At 33.8% G+C, this 19,077-nt stretch overlaps 2 protein-coding genes across 5 annotated transcripts; both read left to right on the forward strand.

Annotated features, from left to right (window-relative positions):
* The first annotated feature begins 7,920 nt into the window (after nucleotides 1-7,920).
* Nucleotides 7,921-8,849, forward strand: LOC120358893. The gene is made up of 2 exons (XM_039454628.1): nucleotides 7,921-8,738; nucleotides 8,822-8,849. Exon 1 carries the CDS (start codon nucleotides 8,233-8,235, stop codon nucleotides 8,725-8,727), a length of 495 nt encoding a protein of 164 aa, XP_039310562.1. The 5' UTR covers nucleotides 7,921-8,232; the 3' UTR covers nucleotides 8,728-8,738; nucleotides 8,822-8,849.
* Nucleotides 8,850-10,321: 1,472 nt separating this feature from the next.
* Nucleotides 10,322-14,788, forward strand: LOC105203215. 4 transcript variants are annotated; one of them, XM_039454333.1, is made up of 7 exons: nucleotides 10,322-10,382; nucleotides 10,540-10,778; nucleotides 10,847-11,049; nucleotides 11,278-11,440; nucleotides 11,533-11,699; nucleotides 11,789-11,935; nucleotides 13,981-14,788. In XM_039454333.1, exons 5-7 carry the CDS (start codon nucleotides 11,685-11,687, stop codon nucleotides 14,752-14,754), a joined length of 936 nt encoding a protein of 311 aa, XP_039310267.1. In that variant the 5' UTR covers nucleotides 10,322-10,382; nucleotides 10,540-10,778; nucleotides 10,847-11,049; nucleotides 11,278-11,440; nucleotides 11,533-11,684; the 3' UTR covers nucleotides 14,755-14,788. The 4 variants fall into 3 exon arrangements, with proteins under 4 accessions (XP_039310267.1, XP_039310265.1, XP_039310264.1 ...); XM_039454331.1 differs by having other exon boundaries at nucleotides 11,278-11,333; nucleotides 11,402-11,440; nucleotides 11,789-14,788; XM_039454330.1 differs by having other exon boundaries at nucleotides 11,789-14,788.
* Nucleotides 14,789-19,077: the final 4,289 nt, after the last annotated feature.

Raw genomic sequence — 19,077 nt, forward strand, 5'->3', positions numbered from 1 at the left:
TCAAAGTGTTAATGTAATCTAACGTATACAATAAAATTTTTAATTTTGATTAGCTAATTTTTCTACAGACTTACAAAAACAACAAATTTTTTTTGTATAATGGCCTTTATTATTAGCCACAAGTAATCGTGCGGTGTCCAATCGTACGGTATCCAATCGTGTGGTGTACAATCGAGCCGTGTCCAACCGTGCGGTGTCCGATCGTGCGGTTTCCGATCGTGCGGTTTCCAATCGTGCGGTTTCCAATAGTGCGGTTTCCAATAGTGCGGTGTCCAATCGGGCGGTGTCCAATTGTGCGGTGCCCAATCGTGCGGTGCCCAATTGTGCGGTGTCCAATCGTGCGGTGTCCAATCGTGCGGTGTCCAGTTGTACGATTTCCAATCGCGCGGTTCTAAAACTTGCGGTGTCCAATTGTGTAGTAAGCGTTGCCAGTCGTGAACATTCTAATCATGCGGTGACCAATCATGCGGTGTCCAATAAAGCAGTGTCCAATCGTGCACTGTGCGTTTCCCATCGTGCGGTGTCCAATCGTGCTGTGTCTAATCGTGCGGTGTCCAAAAGTGCTGTGTCCAATCGTTACGTGTCCAAAACTACGTGTCCAATCATGCTGTGTCCAATTGTTACGTGTCCAAACGGGTGTCATCCCTCTATACTTGATAAAGTTAAAATAGTAAGTTACGCGTGACCTCTCTTGGCGAGCGCGTCTCCTCCGATACGAACGCGCTCGAGCCCCGCCACTGCGTCAAGGTGGAGGTCACATCGGCGGAGTGGCAGATTGGCGAAAGGTTCTACGCCAATCTGCTCAAAAACATGAAAAATATAAAGCAAAATCAAGAGGCGCGGCCGCGTCTCGTGCCAATTAAAAAAAAAAAGCGAGAAAGACCGAAGCCTCTTTTACGCGAGTCAGCGAGTTCAAGCATAACGAGATTATTAGATCTCAGCAACGGCTGAACCGATCAAGTTCAAAATCGTCTCATTCGATAGCTTGGGAAAAATTGCATATATAAAAGTGTTTTTTTTTTCTCTCCGTGCCGTACAAGCGGAGATATCGCGATGCAAATTCTAATCTCTACATTTTTCTGTAAGATACGTCTCCTTGGTCGTCGCCTTCAGGAATTCTCCCTTTCACATTTTCGACACAGTGTGGCGCTCGCTATTACACTATCAGCATCTATGCGGTCACGTGATGCATCATGTGATGTGCATCACGTGACCGCATCATGATTACACGTATGACAGGTTTCCTAACCTGTAACCTGAATCGTCAATAATATGGAGTCCGGTCTGAGCCGTCGTACTGATCGGACGTGTTACTGGAACTCATTCCGAAACTTAAGTGTTGCGGTGAAAAGTGATAGAGCAAAGGCGGTGAGGGAGTGTTAGAACTGAGTGGCCTAACAAGAAAAATATCGTATAAAAAGCAAGAATAGACCATGGAAAGCGTTCCCCCGGCCGGACGGGGGAGCAGATATAAGCCATACGCAAAAGATGTAATCAGGGAAGTTGGAAGAAGAGAGAGCAAGAGAACACGATCAACGTCCAAGGATCCTGGTAAAAGCGGTACAGAGTGCTATACGGACGAGGAACGTTTCTCATCGGAAATCGAAGAGGGTAAAAACGCTGAAATGGAGACTACAAAAAACATTCAGGGGTTAGAGTTAGATATAGAATTAGATAATCCGTTAGAACTAGATATAAATGAGATAGTGGGCATTCCTAGGGAAGCAACGGAAAGTTCCGCTGCGTTTGAAGACCAGGGAATTAAGGGGGGAGAAGGACACGGCGAAGTAAACAAGCGAATGGAATGTGAAGATGTCGATCGCGAACAGACAAAGGATAGGTCAAACAGTAAAGAAAATACTAAATCGAACAGTCAGGCTACGAATATAGATTTTATAGAAAAAGATAGTACAAATATTAGCAATTTAAATCAATACAAATATGTTATAATAGATGGCGAACTAAAACTAATGAATGATGTAGATAAGTCTGTATATGATAACTTAATTAAAAAACTCAATAGCAGAATAGACGAAAATGTAAAGAATGAATGTAATATAAAATGTAGGATTTCACAAGATCACTGTAGTACTAGCAAGGGTAAAAATAGTATAAAGATTTCACTATGGTGCAACCAAAACCGAGTTAGCCCGATAAACATAGACATGATAAAATTTAACATGGCAATTTTAACTTTTAGAAATGCAATCGAGGCTAACGCTTGTTTGGATAAACTTGATAAAATAGCAAACAAATGGCTTCAAGGTTTTATTGATTTTTCAGCTACCTTCAACAGGGGTGTAATCACTGATTGGCCGTACGACATTCCTGAACTGTGGGAAAATATAATTGATAAACAGGATATAATTAAAATAGAAAAAATGAGGAGGAGGACATGGGACCAAGTTGACAAGAAATTTCTGTGGCAGTATACTAACAACCTACTTATAACAATGAAAGGTAAAACAAGAAAAGACAAGATTATAATGTGTGATAGATTACGAATAGGTCTAAGAGTAAGACCGTATGTGGCACCGATTGTACAATGCTTTAACTGTTTCAAATTTGGTCATTTCAAAGCTCAATGCAGAAATAGGGCCAAATGCATAATATGTGGTGAAAATATGCATGGAGAATGTATAAAACCAGTGACGTGCAGTAACTGTGGAGGAGAACATCGACCCACGAAGAAAAACTGTCCCATTGCTTTAAAAAATAGAGATATAAAAACCATTATGGCTTATAATAATATTTCATTTCAGGAAGCAGAAAGAATGGTTAGGGACAGCTGCACAAGACAAAAAACGATGATATACGATAGATACATCAATCCTAATAAATGGCCCAGCATTGCGTGGAAAAATAATAACAAAGAGACGGAGTTAAGGATAAATGATGAACCAACAATTGAACAAGCCTATCCGATCACATGGTCCAGTATAGCACAAAACAATAAAACTAAGGAGGCGGAGACTGAAATAAAGAAGACTGGCCATACACGAAAGGATTACAACAATATGAGAGGTAACGAGAACGGAACAATTTCAAACTCCCAGGAAACACTCAGGAACACCAGAAGAGATAGAGAAAAAGAAGCAGGGGAAAGACGTAGACAGGAATATGTGAGCTACTACAAACAATTTAACCAAAATACTACAGATATAACTAAGGAAAAAAGAGGGATAGCTCTCCGCCAATCAAATGAAAATGACACTGGAATAAATAAAATAAACAAAACCGGCAACGTCGAAGATGAAATAATGAATGATTGGTCTGCTAGTTTTGACTGGTCGCTGCAAATCGCAAGGGACAAATGTATTGCATCCCGAGAATTTCAAAAAGAATTTATAGAGCTTCTAAGGAAGCATAGTACTAATATCTCTATCGAGGGAGATCAAAATGAAGAATACATTTAAATGGAGAGTATGATTCATAACCTAAATAAAAGGAAACAGGACTTAGAAAATTACCAAGAAGAAATAGAAAGAGCAAAGCGTGCTAGTATAGAAGTCAGAAGAGATTATCGGATACGGGAGAGAGAGAGAGAGAATAATGATATCATATAACAATGGCGAATATACTTATGTGGAACGCAGGAGGTATAACCAGTAAAAAAACAGAGTTATCTAAAAACATATTAAAATATGACATTGTTGTTATGACAGAAACAAAACTTAGCTGTAATAAATCATTATATGTTTCAGGTTTCAAAACATACAAAAGTAATAATTTAAATAATAATGGAGGGGTTGCAATGTTAATCAAAAACAACATTGAGTTCAAGACTATTAAAGATTGGGCTATTAATTCGTATAATATTGACGCAATTGGAATTAAAGTGCAAGGAATTTCTAGGAGCTACAATCTTATAGCAGTTTACAGAAAACCATATGGATGTGAACCAATAACAGTTTGGTACGACTTGCTCAATTTCAAAGGCGCGGATGAAGATTCCATCATTGTAGGAGACTTTAACGCTCACAATAATACATGGAACTGCGTTAACACAGACAGAAATGGAGAAAGGTTATATTCTGCTATGTTTCGAAGGGATTACGTTAACATTAATGACGATACCAAAACAAGGATGGGTTATCACGGACAAGCTGCATCGAACATAGACCTGATTTTTACGAACCAAAATCTGGCAGATAAATTAAGTTACCAACAATTGCCTGACGCTTGGGGGTCTGACCATTATCCGGTGGCCATCTACGTAGAAGTGAAATTCTTACCATACAGGAAACCAACTAACAGAATCACTAATCAGAACACTAGCTGGATATTGTACCAAGATAGAATAAAGGAAGAAATTGAAAAAGCTCAAGTAAATATTAACAAGTTAAAAGAAGACACCAATATACAAGAATTATACTCATGGTTTGTAACTCTAATTAAAAATTCAGCTTTGATCGCCACAGGTAAAGATCCCGAAAAAACAAAACAAGCTTATAATTAGAAATAATAATAAAAAAAATAGACAAGAGGTCAGTTGGTGGGACAAGGAGTGTGACAAAGTCAGAAATGATAGAATCAAGAAATTAAAAATATGGAGACGCTCGGAAAGAAATGAGGACTTCGTTGCATATAAAAAAAGTCGAGCCATTGCGAGGAAAGTTATAAATAGAAAGAAAAAAGAAAGCTTTAATACGTTTTGTAATAGCATCAACAGATTTACAAGTCTCTCATATGTTTGGAACACTATGAAAACTTTAAAAAATGTTCAAAACAAAATCAATTGGAATACATGGCAACACAAAGACAGAGAATCAGAAATCAGAAACACCATAACAGAATTGGCACCTCCCTGGGTGGAGGTAATGAAAACCAGAGAAAACGTATTAGATAATCAAACTATGAATGAGATGAATGTCACATTTTCCATGGATGAACTCTATCGAGCTATTAGGATGATCAGGAAGGACTCAGCACCTGGAATAGACAACGTAGATTATATGATGTTGAAACACCTACCCCCCAAGGGAAAACAAATATTGTTGGATATATATAATTTAATATGGACCGAGAAATACATTCCAATAGACTGGAGAAAATACCAGGTCATTTTCATAGATAAGATTGGCAAGGATAAAGTAAGACCTATTGCATTGTCTTCATGCGTTTGCAAGTTAATGGAGAGACTTTTCAATGAGAGACTTATATGGTGGTTGGAAAGCAACAACAAACTGGACCCAATGCAAAATGGATTTAGAAGAGGAAAATCATGTATGGAGAACCTAACCAAGATGGTTGCGGATATCAAATGTACCAATCTGGATGGTGATTACACTCTGGTTGCATTTCTGGACGTAACTTCCGCTTACGATAACGTAAATTTTAATATCATGACTCAAAAACTCAGAGAAGAGGGCTGTCCTTTAGGTATATATAATTTTATCAACAATTGGTTGCAGCGTAGAGAAATCTGTTTTATTATTAATAATCGAACTGTAGAAAATAGGAAGGTATACGAGGTGTGTTCAAAAAGTATCGACACGAATTTTGTGTTTTTTCAAAAATTATTTATTTATTCATGAATATCTATTTTGTCCCCTTCAAAGTAATCCCCATGAGATATTATACACTTGTGCCAACGGTTTTTCCAATCTTCGAAGCACTTCAAAAAATCATTTTTTTTTATCTTGTTCAGCTCCTCCTTCGATGCCGTCTTTATCTCGTCAAGCGTAGCGTAACGTCGTCCTTTCATGGGCCTCTTCAGTTTAGGAAACAAGAAAAAGTCACAGGGGGCCAGATCTGGGGAATACGGTGGCTGCGGCATCATTAGTGTGTTGTTTTTGGCCAAAAAGTCGCGCACAAGCAACGATGTGTGAGCAGGGGCGTTATCGTGGTGCAAAAGCCAATTTTTGTTCTTCCACAAATCCGGGCGTTTCTGGCGGATTGCTTCGCGCAAATTGCGCATAACTTGCAGGTAATATTCCTTATTGACCGTTCTACCCTGTGGCAAGAACTCATGATGCACCACGCCCCTGCAATCGAAGAAAACTGTCAGCAAAACTTTCACATTCGACCGAACTTGGCGCGCTTTTTTCGGTCTTGGTTCGTGCGGCAGCTTCCATTGAGATGATTGAGCTTTGGTTTCCACGTCATAACCATAAACCCACGATTCGTCATCAGTTATAACCCTCTGGAGCAAATTTGGGTCGTCGCGGACAGAGTCCAACATCTCATTAGCAATGTTCATGCGATGCTGTTTTTGGTCGCAATTGAGCAATTTTGGTACGAATTTCGCGGCGACCCGTCTCATGCCCAAATCATTGATAAAAATCGAATGGCACGAGCCAATCGATATGTTTAGGTCCTCAGCAACTTCTCTAACGGTGATTCGACGATTGGCCAATACCATTTTCTCCACTTCATTAATTTTTTCGTCTGTTGTTGAAGTGCTCGGGCGTCCGGCACGCTCTTCGTCGTTCACATCTTCTCGGCTTTCTGAGAACATTTTGTACCACCGATAAACGTTGCTTCGGTCCAAGGTAGCTTCTCCGTATGCCACAGTCAACATTCGGAATGCATCCGCGCACTTAATTTCGTTTTTCACACAAAATTTGATACAGGTTCTTTGATCCATTTTTTTGAATAGGTAAAAATCGAAGACGATCCAAAACACGTCCAAGCAAAGCAGCTGTCAACAATTAAGTGAACATTCAAAATGGCCGAGCTTGTCGGCATAAGTGAGAGACATGAGTACCAACATAACGCCACAAAAAGATCGAAATTCGAATATACGTAACCCGCGAAAATTCAAAATTCGCGATACTTTTTGAACACACCTCGTACAAGGGATTACCACAGGGAGCTGTCCTTAGCCCCATATTGTATTCATTATATACTAACAAAATTACTCAGGGTATGGATAACTCGGCTCGGGTGGTGCAATTTGCGGACGATATTGCAATTTATGTACAAAATGGAGACAGAATCGAAAATAGGAATAATCTTGAAGCGGCGGTTCATAAAGTTGCGAGTAATCTAGCTACTTTAGATTTAGACTTAGCTCCTCAGAAAACAAAATTGGTAGAATACTCTAAATCTGGTTTCTGCGATAATAATTTATTTATTAACGTGAAGCAATGCAGAGTGTACAACGATCGAGGGGCGAGATTCTTAGGAATTTGGCTTGATAACAAATTAAAATTTGAAAAACATAGTACAGACATTAGAGGTAGAGTAAATAAAGCCAACAACATTATGAAATATCTATGTGGAATAAATAGAGGCGTAGAAGCAAACACTGCCTTAATGTTATACAAAAATATGGTAAGATCAGTGTTGGACTACGGCTTGTTTATATACAGTCCTGACATAAAATCGATACAGCTTAATTTGGAGAGAGCTCAATTTCTGGGAATTCGCACAGCCCTGGGTTATAGGAATAGTACTCCTAACAATGTAATTATAGCAGAATCAAAAGTTGTACTACTAAGGGATAGAGCGTTGGTGTTAGCAAAGAATTTTTGTAGCAAAATTTATAAGTATGGTGATAATTCGATTAGAAATAGCTTAAATAAATTAAGTACTAAAGAGATGATGGCCAATTATAGAAACCCGACGTTTAACAAAAGTGTGTTATGTGAAGCCTGGGAATGTGTGCGACGATATGGCGGTAAACTTGGTAGAAGTGAGAACTATTTTGAAATTTGGAATTTAGATTATAATACGATCACTGATTTAATTAATATAGACTGTGATACCGGCAGAAAAGTCAGGGGACCAAGTCATAAGAATAACAAATGTAACATTAATCATACTCAGGGATATTTACCGGAAGATTTAACATTAATTAATGAAGTCAAGAAAAAACATGACTTAAATGATAGTACACTGATTATGTATACGGATGGTTCTAAGTCACTACGGTCAGTCTCAACTGGAGCAAGTGTAATTATAGAAGAAAATGAATATGGTTATTACTTTAGTTTACCCAAAGAATGCTCTGTATTTACAGCAGAAGCTGCAGCAATATGGAATGCACAAAAGATTGCATTTGCAAGAGTTGAGACTTTTGATAATTTAGTAATCTTTTCAGACAGTTTATCAGTATTACAAGCGATTAATAACAACGAAATAAATGTATATAGAAATAAATATATCTTAGAGATAATTAGACAACACACGCGATTTAAAAACGAATATTGTAAGAAAATTATATATGTGTGGATTCCGGCTCACGTCGGCTTTACTGGAAACGAGTTAGCTGATCAATTCGCCAAAATGGGAGCCGAAGAACCTGCAGACGAAAATATTGAAGTACCTATTAAGGATCTTACAAGTACGTTCAAGGAGGAAGCATGGAGAAAAACCCAAAGCAAAATAGTGAATGAGTCCAGGTACAAGGGAGCCTTTTATTTTGATAACTTTTATAATGGTAACAATAAGCACCCATGGTTCAGAGAGTGGAATACGGAGAGATATTATGTGACACTCATCAACAGACTGAGATCCAATCATTACAACCTTAACGTATCGCTGGCTAGAAAAAACTACGTGGAAAGTGAGAGATGTGAGTGTGGGTATGAAACGGAGGATATCGATCACATCGTGTGGCGTTGCCATCGATTCGATGAGCAGAGAGTAAGGTTAGGTGAGATATTATGGAGGAATCGGCTTGAGAGAGTTGAGAGTATATACGATATTTTGAAAAGGGAAGATTGGAAGAAATTCAGAATCATTTTCGATTACATCAAAAAAGTAAAAAGAGTCATATAGATTTGGGACTCGTGAGTACGAGGTTATACTTTGATTGGAGGCACTCAAGATCACCGCCTTTGCGTTGCATAACCACAATAACCGTTTCGGTTAGGTTAAACACGCGTGTCACAGGACACAAACCAAAAAAAAAAAAAATCGTCAATAATATCTCGGTTTGCGGGGCAAACGACACATTTTTCTGCCAAATTCTTTCGCGTGGTGCAAAAATGCGTTGAATAAGCCTATTATTAATGAATATGTGCAGTTAAAAATATATTTTGCATTAACTAGAGTCAATATTATTATATATTATACTCCTACGAGTGCTACGTATAAAATTTTTCGAGTGTCATAAGAAGATATGATTTACAAAGTGCACATGAATATGGTAATGAAACGAGGTTAATTAGATCGGATGCACCTTATTAAATCTATTTTTATCTTGCTATCTTTCTCCAATGCATATTTACCTTTCTCAGCAAAAATGTAGTTTGCTTTCTCGGGTCTGCCTCTAAGTCATGCTTTTTTAATTCTAGCCTTAATGTAAATGTATATTTTTAATGAATTGACGTTTGAAACAAGTATCAAATAATTGAATAAAGGTATAAAAATGATTCCAATGCCTGGTGTACGTGTAATTTTACAAGTTGAGTCTTAGAGGCCTCAACGCTGCGTGTACTTTCTGGTTTCAGAAATTTGTAATTGGATTAATTAATAAGTAAGGTAAGTACATTTTGAATCCTGTTTATTAAAAAAGTTAATAAAGTAAGTGTAAGTTTTACAATGTATATAGAGTTTACTAAAAACTAGTTAAAATAATACATGATATTAAATATGCTCGCTGTGTTACAAAATGAATTATCTTTTATAAGAAAAAATATCTTTTATAAGACGCTCAGAAATATTATTAAATATCAGGTAACAGCGAGATTAACACATATTATTTATTTACAATTAACATTTATTTTGTAACACAGCGAGCATATTTAATATCATGTATTATTTTAACTAGTTTAGTGAACTCAATATATATATTGTAAGAGCTACACTTAACTTTATTAACTTTAATAAACAGGATTCAAAATGTACTTACCATACTTATTAATTAATCTAGTTACAAATTTCTAAAACCAGAGAGAATACGCAGCGTTGAGACCTCTGAGACTCAACTTGTAAAATTACACATACTTTTATATCTTTATTCAATCATTTGACACTTGTTTCAAACATCAATTCATTCAAAATATACATTTACATTATGCTAGAGTTAAAAAAGTATGACTTAGAGGTAGACCTGAGAAAAAGCAAACCACATTTTTGGTGGAAAAAATATGCATTGGAGAAAGATAGAAAGATAAAAATAAATTTAATAAGGCTCATGCAATCTAATTAGCTATGTTTCATTATCATATTCACATGCACTTTGTCAATCATATCTTATGACACTTGAAAAATTTTATACGTAGCATTCGTAGGAGTATAATATAATATTGACTCTAGTTAATGTAAAATATATATTTTTAACTGCATATATTTATTAATAATACACTTATTCAACACGTTTTTGTACGAGACAAACGAATTCGGCTGAAAAAAGTGCATAATATATAATCTTATCTATACAAGAAACATATTATTTCTTGTGGATGGGAGTTGAGGTTAATTATATTCACGTAAGCAGTTTTTGATTTGCTTGGTGTATATATATATATATATATATATATATATATATATATATATATGTATGTATGTATATATGTGTTAAATATATTTTGTTTCTTCAAAACAAAGTTTCCCTGAGCTATTTCACAATTATTTTTTTACTTGCAGTATAACAACTTCTCGGTTTCAAAAATTAGCAGGAGACATTGTTAAAATATTTAAAGGAGAGTCTTGTTACACATATTATACGCCGTTTACATGTAAGAATGGTGTTCGTATACAGGCAAGTGGTAAGCTCTGGGAACATTATAATTATATAAAAGGAGATTTAAGAAAACAAGGAATACTCCTTCAGCAATCAATTTCCAAATCCATACAAGAGACATATGCACAGACTGAAATAGATGGTACTATCCTAATATTAATATGACATTGACCATTTTACACGTGACTGTATATAATTTTTATACTACAGAAGACAAACTGCAATGGTTATTCCACCACACAGAACCGTGGGAGCAAGTGTGTGAATATTGGAATAATACATATAGGGCTAGGAACAAGTTATTAATGCAAGACAAACTAAATGTACTTGAATATTTTAATAAGTTTCCTTGTCTTCATGGTCGTCGCTGAAATGGACAAAAATGAGCAACTCGGCTATAGGCCTACGTTAAAGTATCGATATAGAGCAAAACGTTATCTATAAAACTATTTTTGTTATATAATTCTGTATAATTATTTTTTTGCGATTATATTATTATAATTAACTTCATTTTGAGACACGTATATTTGTTACTTGACTCTCTTTCTTTCTATCTGTTACATTTGCACTCACGCACGCACGCACACGCACGCACGCACGCACATACATACGCGCTAATAACCTTATTACAAAATTTCTAGCTCGTAGAAGACTTTAACAGACAGTATCCCGAAAAAGAATCGATATTTCCTAAAAGGTGGAATATTATTAAAAAAGTTATTATTGACCAACTACAGCAATTGAATAAACGCCTCAGTGTTTCAGATACAGCTCTTATATCTATTTTACCAGCAATATCTTCTGGTATAGACATTTTACCATTGCATTAAAATTGTATTATTAAAATGTTCGTGTTTAATTAGTGGATTAGTTATAAATTTTTCTTTTTTTAATAGATAAACAAGATGCGGTAATTTTTTATTTACTTCCGATTCTTATCGAATCTCGTAGAGCAGGAGGTTATAAAAAGAAAAGAAATACGAACTGTGAGCAGGATAGTGAAAACAGCATCAGAAAGTTAACGTTACAAGAATGTAGAGATGCGTTTATGTTACATGCGCAGGTATTTAAATAAAAAAATAAAATATATATAAATATTAAATCTTTTATGAGTATGAATAGTATTTTAGTTCGAATTACTACTTTATATAGACTGTTGCTGATTTGGATCGTGCTTTATATGATTTGAAGAGAAGACTGCAAAGAAACAAAGATACTTTTCAACCGACACCTCTTATAGTTGGACCTTTAGTAAACATCGAATCATCATACGTGATTGTAAACGACCAAAAGTTTAAGGTGGATTCATGTTTGCAAGCTATTGAATTAACTTTCAAGATATTCTTTGCTGTTGATTGCAAGTATCCAACATATGCAGAAACGTTTTGGATATTCTTACAAAAATCTGGTTTCGATATTCACTTACAAGAGAAATGTAACAACTCATTAAACGTTTTGTTAGGTCGCGTTAACGCAGAAATGGAGCGTTTAGTTGCGACATAATTTTTCCGAACATAAATATCATTTCATGTGCAATCGTTAATAAGATGTTTCGGTGCTATATTTGTAGTACATTTTTATGTTTCGATAATAAGTCGCTTCTAAATCATTACAAAGAATTCCATCCTTTATTAAAAATATATAGATGTAACGATAATAATTGCAGCAGATCTTTTGCTATATTTGATTCTTTTAAGAAACATAGATATAACAAACATTTATCAGAGACTAATATTACATATAATAACCAAACTATAAAACAATATGATCAAAACGCGGATTTTATAGATGCAATAGATAAAGTCTTAACAGTGGGAACAAATCAACGTATACAACATTATGAAGATAAAAAATGTGAAAATGTGGAGTATATAATAGATCCCATACAAATTAAGTCTGATTCTGATATTGAAACTGATTTAGAAGACGATTTATTTTTCGACATTCCACAAAACGATGGCCACACTAGTGAAGCGACAAACGTAAAATTTGAGGAACATAAAGAAATTATTAATTTCACAAGTAAATTATACACTTATTTAGACGTACCTCGTGTTAGGGTAAATGATATTGTGAGAAGTACAGGAAATCTCATCGACAATTATTTACTTTTACTAGAAAAACATTTATTAAATCGACTTGAAACTTTTAATTTAAGTTTAGATTCAATATCTGCTATTAAAGAAGTATTCGCAGATTTTAGTGATCCTTTCACGGATTGTAAAAGCGAATGGCGTTTTTTTAAATTGTTAAAATGCTATGATACATTTATACTTCCTGAACAATATTTAATCGGAGAAAGAGAAGAATTCCGAGAAAAGAATGGCGTAAATATTATTCAAAGTATTTCAGTGTATGCACAGTTTATTCCTCTTCGCAAAGTTTTTCAAAAAATATTTGAAATCCCAAATCTTTTTGACGAAACATTAAGATATTACCAATCGCTGAGATCAAATAACAATATTATAGAAAATTTTGTTCAGGGATCTCTTTGGGAAGAGATAAGTTCGCATTTCATAGGAAAGATTGTTTATCCTATTTTTTAATTTTTTGATGATTATGAGAATAATAATGTGTTAGGCTCTCATAAAGGCTTATCTAAGTGTGGCGCAGTTTATGTAACTATACCATGTTTACCTCCTTACATGCAATCAAAGTTAGAGAATATCTTTCTGTTCTTTTTATTTAACTCACTTGATCGACAAATGTTTGGCAATAGAAGTGTTTTTCAAAAAGCAATTGACGAGTTGCATTACCTACAAACAGAAGGTATAACAATTAAACATAAAGATGGAAACAAGCAAGTATATTTTGTTTTGTCTTTAGTCGTGGGAGACAATTTGAGTGTTCATTCTATTTTTGGTTTCGTGGAAAGTTTCAATGCTACATTTTTTTGTCGATTCTGTCTAATTAATAGAAAATGTATTTGTGATTTCTTAGATGAACGTATGTGCATTCTCCGTAATGTAGATAATTATACTTCACTTTTGGCATTAAAGGATGTGAGTAAATCTGGTATAGTTAGTCAGTGTGTGTTCAATGATTTAGATTATTTTCACGTTACAAAAAATTTAGGTGTAGATGTTATGCATGACATTTTAGAAGGTGTATGCAGATACGATTTGGCGTTATTTCTAAATTATTTTATTGCTAAGAAATACTTAACTTTAATAGATGTTAATACTAGAATAAGATCATTTCGATACAGTCACAAACATAATATTAATAAACCTGTGGAAATCACAGAACAAAACTTAAAAAATAAAGCAATCATAATGAGTTCTGCCGAAATGTTGTTATTAGTAAGGCATTTTTGTTTAATTATCGGCTCTTTTATTCCACAGGAAGACGAATGTTGGCAGCTTGTTATTCTTTTAAAGCAAATAATCGACATTACAACTAGTTCAAGAGTTCATTGTGAAACGTATCATTTATTAGACACTATTATTAATGAATATTTAACTTTATTAAATAACCAATTCCCAGGCAAGATAAAACCGAAACATCACTTTTTAATTCATTATGCTCGAATAATGAAGCTTGTCGGTGTATTATGGAAAACTAATTGTATGCGATACGAAGGTAAACATAAAGAAGAAAAAAAAACATCCCAAGCTACAAATAGTCGAGCAAATATTTCAAGAACAATAGCTATAAAACACCAACTGCTTTTAAACTACAGGTTGCAATATAATATTTCATCCTGCCATTTGTTAACTCTTGGACCAGTTGCCCAAAAGAATGTACGCGAAATACCTTTTGTTAATAATTGTATTACACCTTTTCAAGTAGAATTTAACATATTAATTGCTAAGTGGATATGTTACAACAATAATATTATTAACAAAAGAGCCATTATCGTTACATTCAACGAAGAAGGAGTAGATTTTTATTTTGTGCACACTATTATTATTAATAAAGAACAAAATGACTTTGTTATTTTAACTAAAAGAATGTTACAGTGCTATCTAGATGAACATGTACAATCCTACAAAATTTATGATAATACTTGTTTTGAGTGGGTTTATTTAACTAAGAAGAATTTATTTAATTCTGTTGTAACACATTGCGTTAGGCTTAGTGAAAGCGAAATTTATATGGTTAAAAAATGGTTTTAAAGAAATACCAAATAAATGAAATTATCATTGAAAAGTGTGTATTTATATTTATATATATATATAAGTATTTATATATATATATATAATTTAATTATCCTCAGTATTTTTATTGCCATTAAGGCAATTATACATATTGCAACATAGTATGGAGAGAAGACATATTTAGTATGGTAATTTTTCTTTTACGTGCATTCTACGTATGGTAAAACGCGCTCTCGAAAAAGTCCCATACTTGATAGAAATATATATTTCTGCGTATAGTTTTATTCTTTGCTCTCTAAATTTCCTATACTTTCTTGAAATCTTTTGCATATTATGACTATATCCTAGCCGTGCAAGATTAGTATGGTATTTACTTTCTTCGTGTATGCTTGTATTTTCGAGAAAAATTTTCTGCGTGTGCTATCACTTGAATTTTAAAAATACGAAGATTTTTCAATACAGAGATAGTACCACGTGGGTTTTGTATAAAAATTGAAGATACTACCAGTTGGGTTAGAATAGGAATGTTTTTCAAAGAAAATACAAATACGACTACTTTAATTTTGTAAAAAAAGTATATTCTTTTTATAATAGGCGCACTTTAAAAGATTTCACACATTTTTTTTTTTAATAAACATATATCATTTTTATTAGATTACACAATTTCAAAATAAGTTGCGCGCAACACACATAGGCGCTTTTTTTTACCTTTTTTTTGAAAAGGTAATTTTGTACTGATATCACGCGTTTTGTAGTGTTAAGCATTATGTAATTTTTTTTTCTGTAATAAGACATGATTTACACTATTACTTAGGTTTTATGGAATCAAATACATACCAATTGGGTTAGAACAGGAAAATTTTTCAATGAAAATATAAAGTACAAAGTAGTACTACTTGGATTTTGTAGAATTAAATTAGCATAAAAAATTTTTTCTGTAAAATACAAAAATAATATCACTTGGGTTTAGAAGAAAAATAAAGATAAAGTGCACGCACACGCATACTTGGTGCCTTTCTTTACCTTTTTTTGAAAAGGTAATTTTATACTGATATCATGCGTTTTGCAGTGTCAAGCAATTTGTATTTTTTCGTAATAAAAGACATGATTTCAACTTGGCAAAATTGTAAGAAAAAAAATAGAATAAAATGTAATATTGTAATTCACAAAGATATATTAAAGTTCAAGATATTACGACATGGGCTGGCATAGTAAGTTTTTCAATTAACACAGAGATAGTACCACTTGAGTTTTGCAGAAAAAAATAAAAGTTTTTAGGTGCGCGCACATACACTTGGTGCCTTTTCTTACCTTTTTTTTGGAACGGTAATTTTGTACTGATTATTCTTAACCGGGCGGAAAACGGATTAAAGGATTGTTCGCTCCACCGAAATCGCCGTGACGGAATGGTCAGTTGCGTTAGGTGACAACTACTATTCAGGTCAGATGAAGGTGCATAACATGATTGATTGAATATAGCTAATATAATATAATAGCAAACGCCTTTCTGTGACGAAAATATGTACTGGACAAGAAAATCTTAGCGACGATGACGTTTCTTAAATGTAAAAATTGAGATTTGGACTTTGCGTCGCGATATCTCCGTTCGTAGGGCATGGAGAGAAAAAATAAAAACACTTTTATTATACAAGTCGAGGCCAAGCTATCGTTTGAGATTACTCAGAACTTGATCGGTTCAGCCGTTACTGAGATCTGATAATCTCGCATGCTTGGAATTCGCTGACTCGCGTAAAAGAGGGTCGGTCTGCGACTCGCTTTTCCTACATAGGCGCGAGTCGCGACCGCGCCTCTAGATATATGCAATTTTTTTATATTATACTAAATGCTGAAAGTAATTCCAAAATTTAAAGATTTGCTGAAAAAATTTATATTATGTTTTTATTTTTTATGTAAAATTTATGTTAAAACTTGTGATAAAATGTATTTATTTATGTTAAAATAATAAAGTAATATTAAAATATGTTTCAGCTACTGTAAGAAACACACATAATGCATGGTTAAAGGTGAGGAGATAATAACATCCATTAAAACTTAGCTCACGTTAGTGAGCGTATGTTTACAGAGAGAAAGAGAGAGAGAGAGAGAGAGAAACGGACGAAATCAAAAGAATCGAAATAACGAGGAACACGAGCACGCGAACAACCTGATGAACAATGAAGAACATTGAAAAACATTAATTTATACGTTTTGGATTTTTTTTTGAGAAATGTGTTGGGAGATCAACCCATAATGTTGGCTAAACTGCCAAGCGCGTCTAGTTATAAATCGGTGTTCTGATGGCGCACATGTAGGCGGATGTCGCGAGTGAGAATCGCTTCTCTGTACCTCTCTCTGTCTCGGACGCTTGTCTCAAGCAGTCGTGTGTAAAGGATCTCTCGCGTAGTAAAAAGTTTTTCTACGTACACGCTGTATTTTCTCTTGCAAAATACCCATCAAATTGCAATCTTATATCATAATTATATTATATAATTTACATAATATTACGCACACACACACACACACACACTCACACTCTCTCTCTCTCTCACACACACACACACACACACACCTACACACACACTTTCTTTATATATATATATACGTGCGTGTGTGCGTGCGTTATATATATATATATATATATATATATATTGTTCTTAAAAATGTTGAATGTTACAATATTAAATTTATAAGACTTTATGTGCATTTCTAATATGTATGTTACCTCTATTGCATTTTGCAATGATGTACATATGCAACAAATACCAAGTTTATGTACATTTAAATAAAATTCTATTTACTTGATACCAGTGTTTTCACTACAGTGGTCTGAAATTTCCCTTCTTCTCTTCTTAAATTACCCTTTTCTCTTACATTCTACTTTGAATTTTCCCCGTATTTTTCCTTATATAAAAAAAGTTATCTCAGATTTTATTATTTAAGACTAGCTTACTTCTGAATTCTTTATTTTAATGAAATATTTTTGAAATTACATTTAAATCATTTATTTTGTTTCTTTATAATTATTTATAAATTTCTATATTTTTTAATGTTACCAGACCTCAGGTTAAACTTAAGTTAATGCTTTTAATCTAGAAAAAGAAAATAAGTTATGTTCACTTTCAATCAAATTGATTAAAACTGTATTTTTAATAAGGTGAATAAATGAGGAAAATAAACATCTTTTAAAAATAAATTTTGTTAATTTTTTAATGTTCGAATACAAGATAAAACTTAATGTTTATTTTAATTTAAAACATAAAAGTATTTTAACAACGTTTCTAGTTTCTGCACTAGTTATAAAAAGGGATTTATTAATGAGGATAACTATATGGTCTTATTTTCGCGATTTGTTGAATTTTCCTTCATTTTTCCCTTTTCTTCCCACAAAAGTTCAAAAATTCCCGAAATGGGAAATTTTCCCTCAAAATGGAAACACTGCTTGATACTATATGTATTATTGTACATTGTACATCCTACACGAGCACGCGCGCGCGTGCATCTAGCTGTCTATGTGTGCGTGTATATGGGTTCGACTGTAGTTATCTTGTTTTTATCCTTTTCGGAGACTGTCCTGAAACCATAGACATTTGCGGCGAATGTCTATGGGACGAGTCATCTCGGACATTTGATCATTCGCAGAACATACTACGTCTATCGCAGTACGTTTGAAAATGTTCTGAGATTATCTCAATTGTACTTTTGCGAGAGCCTCAGGATGTCCTCAGGACGTCAGTGTGCTTTTAAGATAGTTCACATTTTTTCGACGCCTTCAAAAAAGTACATTTTTTTGCGCATCTTGTCGAGTACTATAAAAAAAAATACAAAACATTGAGAAAATAAAAAACAAAAAAAAATAATTTTTACCAAACGGTGAGAGATACGACAAAAAGTTATATGATTCTTTTTGCAGAGCTTATCAAATTATATAAGAATCCACAATCAAAACAAAAACAGATAAAAAAAATTTGAATTCAAAAATATATTTTGAATACGGCAGACCAAACGGTGCGAGATATCGAAAAATCACAAGAGACCTTTTTTGTAGATCTCGTCGAGTACTACAAGGAAAAAATACAAAACTTTAAAAAAATAAAAAAACTAAAAAAAAATTCTACCGGCCAAACGGCAAAAGATACGACAAAAAATTATATGACCTTTCTTGCAGGGCTCGTCAAATTATATAAGAATACATAATGAAAATAAAAAAAAAACAAAAAAAAAAAATATATATTTTGAGTTGCACAGCTTAAACTAAGCGTTTGCTAACAAAGAGCAACAGGACTTTTCTACTCCCCTAAAGGTCTACTGGGAAAAATACAATAACTACAAAAAAAAATGTCT

The sequence above is a fragment of the Solenopsis invicta genome, chromosome 10, assembly GCF_016802725.1.
Source record: "Solenopsis invicta isolate M01_SB chromosome 10, UNIL_Sinv_3.0, whole genome shotgun sequence".
In the NCBI taxonomy this organism is placed as follows: Eukaryota; Metazoa; Arthropoda; class Insecta; order Hymenoptera; family Formicidae; genus Solenopsis; species Solenopsis invicta.

Excerpts from the sequence above, each read along its gene's own strand:
- LOC120358893 (XM_039454628.1), top strand. The coding sequence starts at position 8,233 with ATGGGAGCCGAAGAACCTGCAGACGAAAATATTGAAGTACCTATTAAG.
- LOC105203215 (XM_039454330.1), top strand. The coding sequence starts at position 13,282 with ATGCAATCAAAGTTAGAGAATATCTTTCTGTTCTTTTTATTTAACTCA.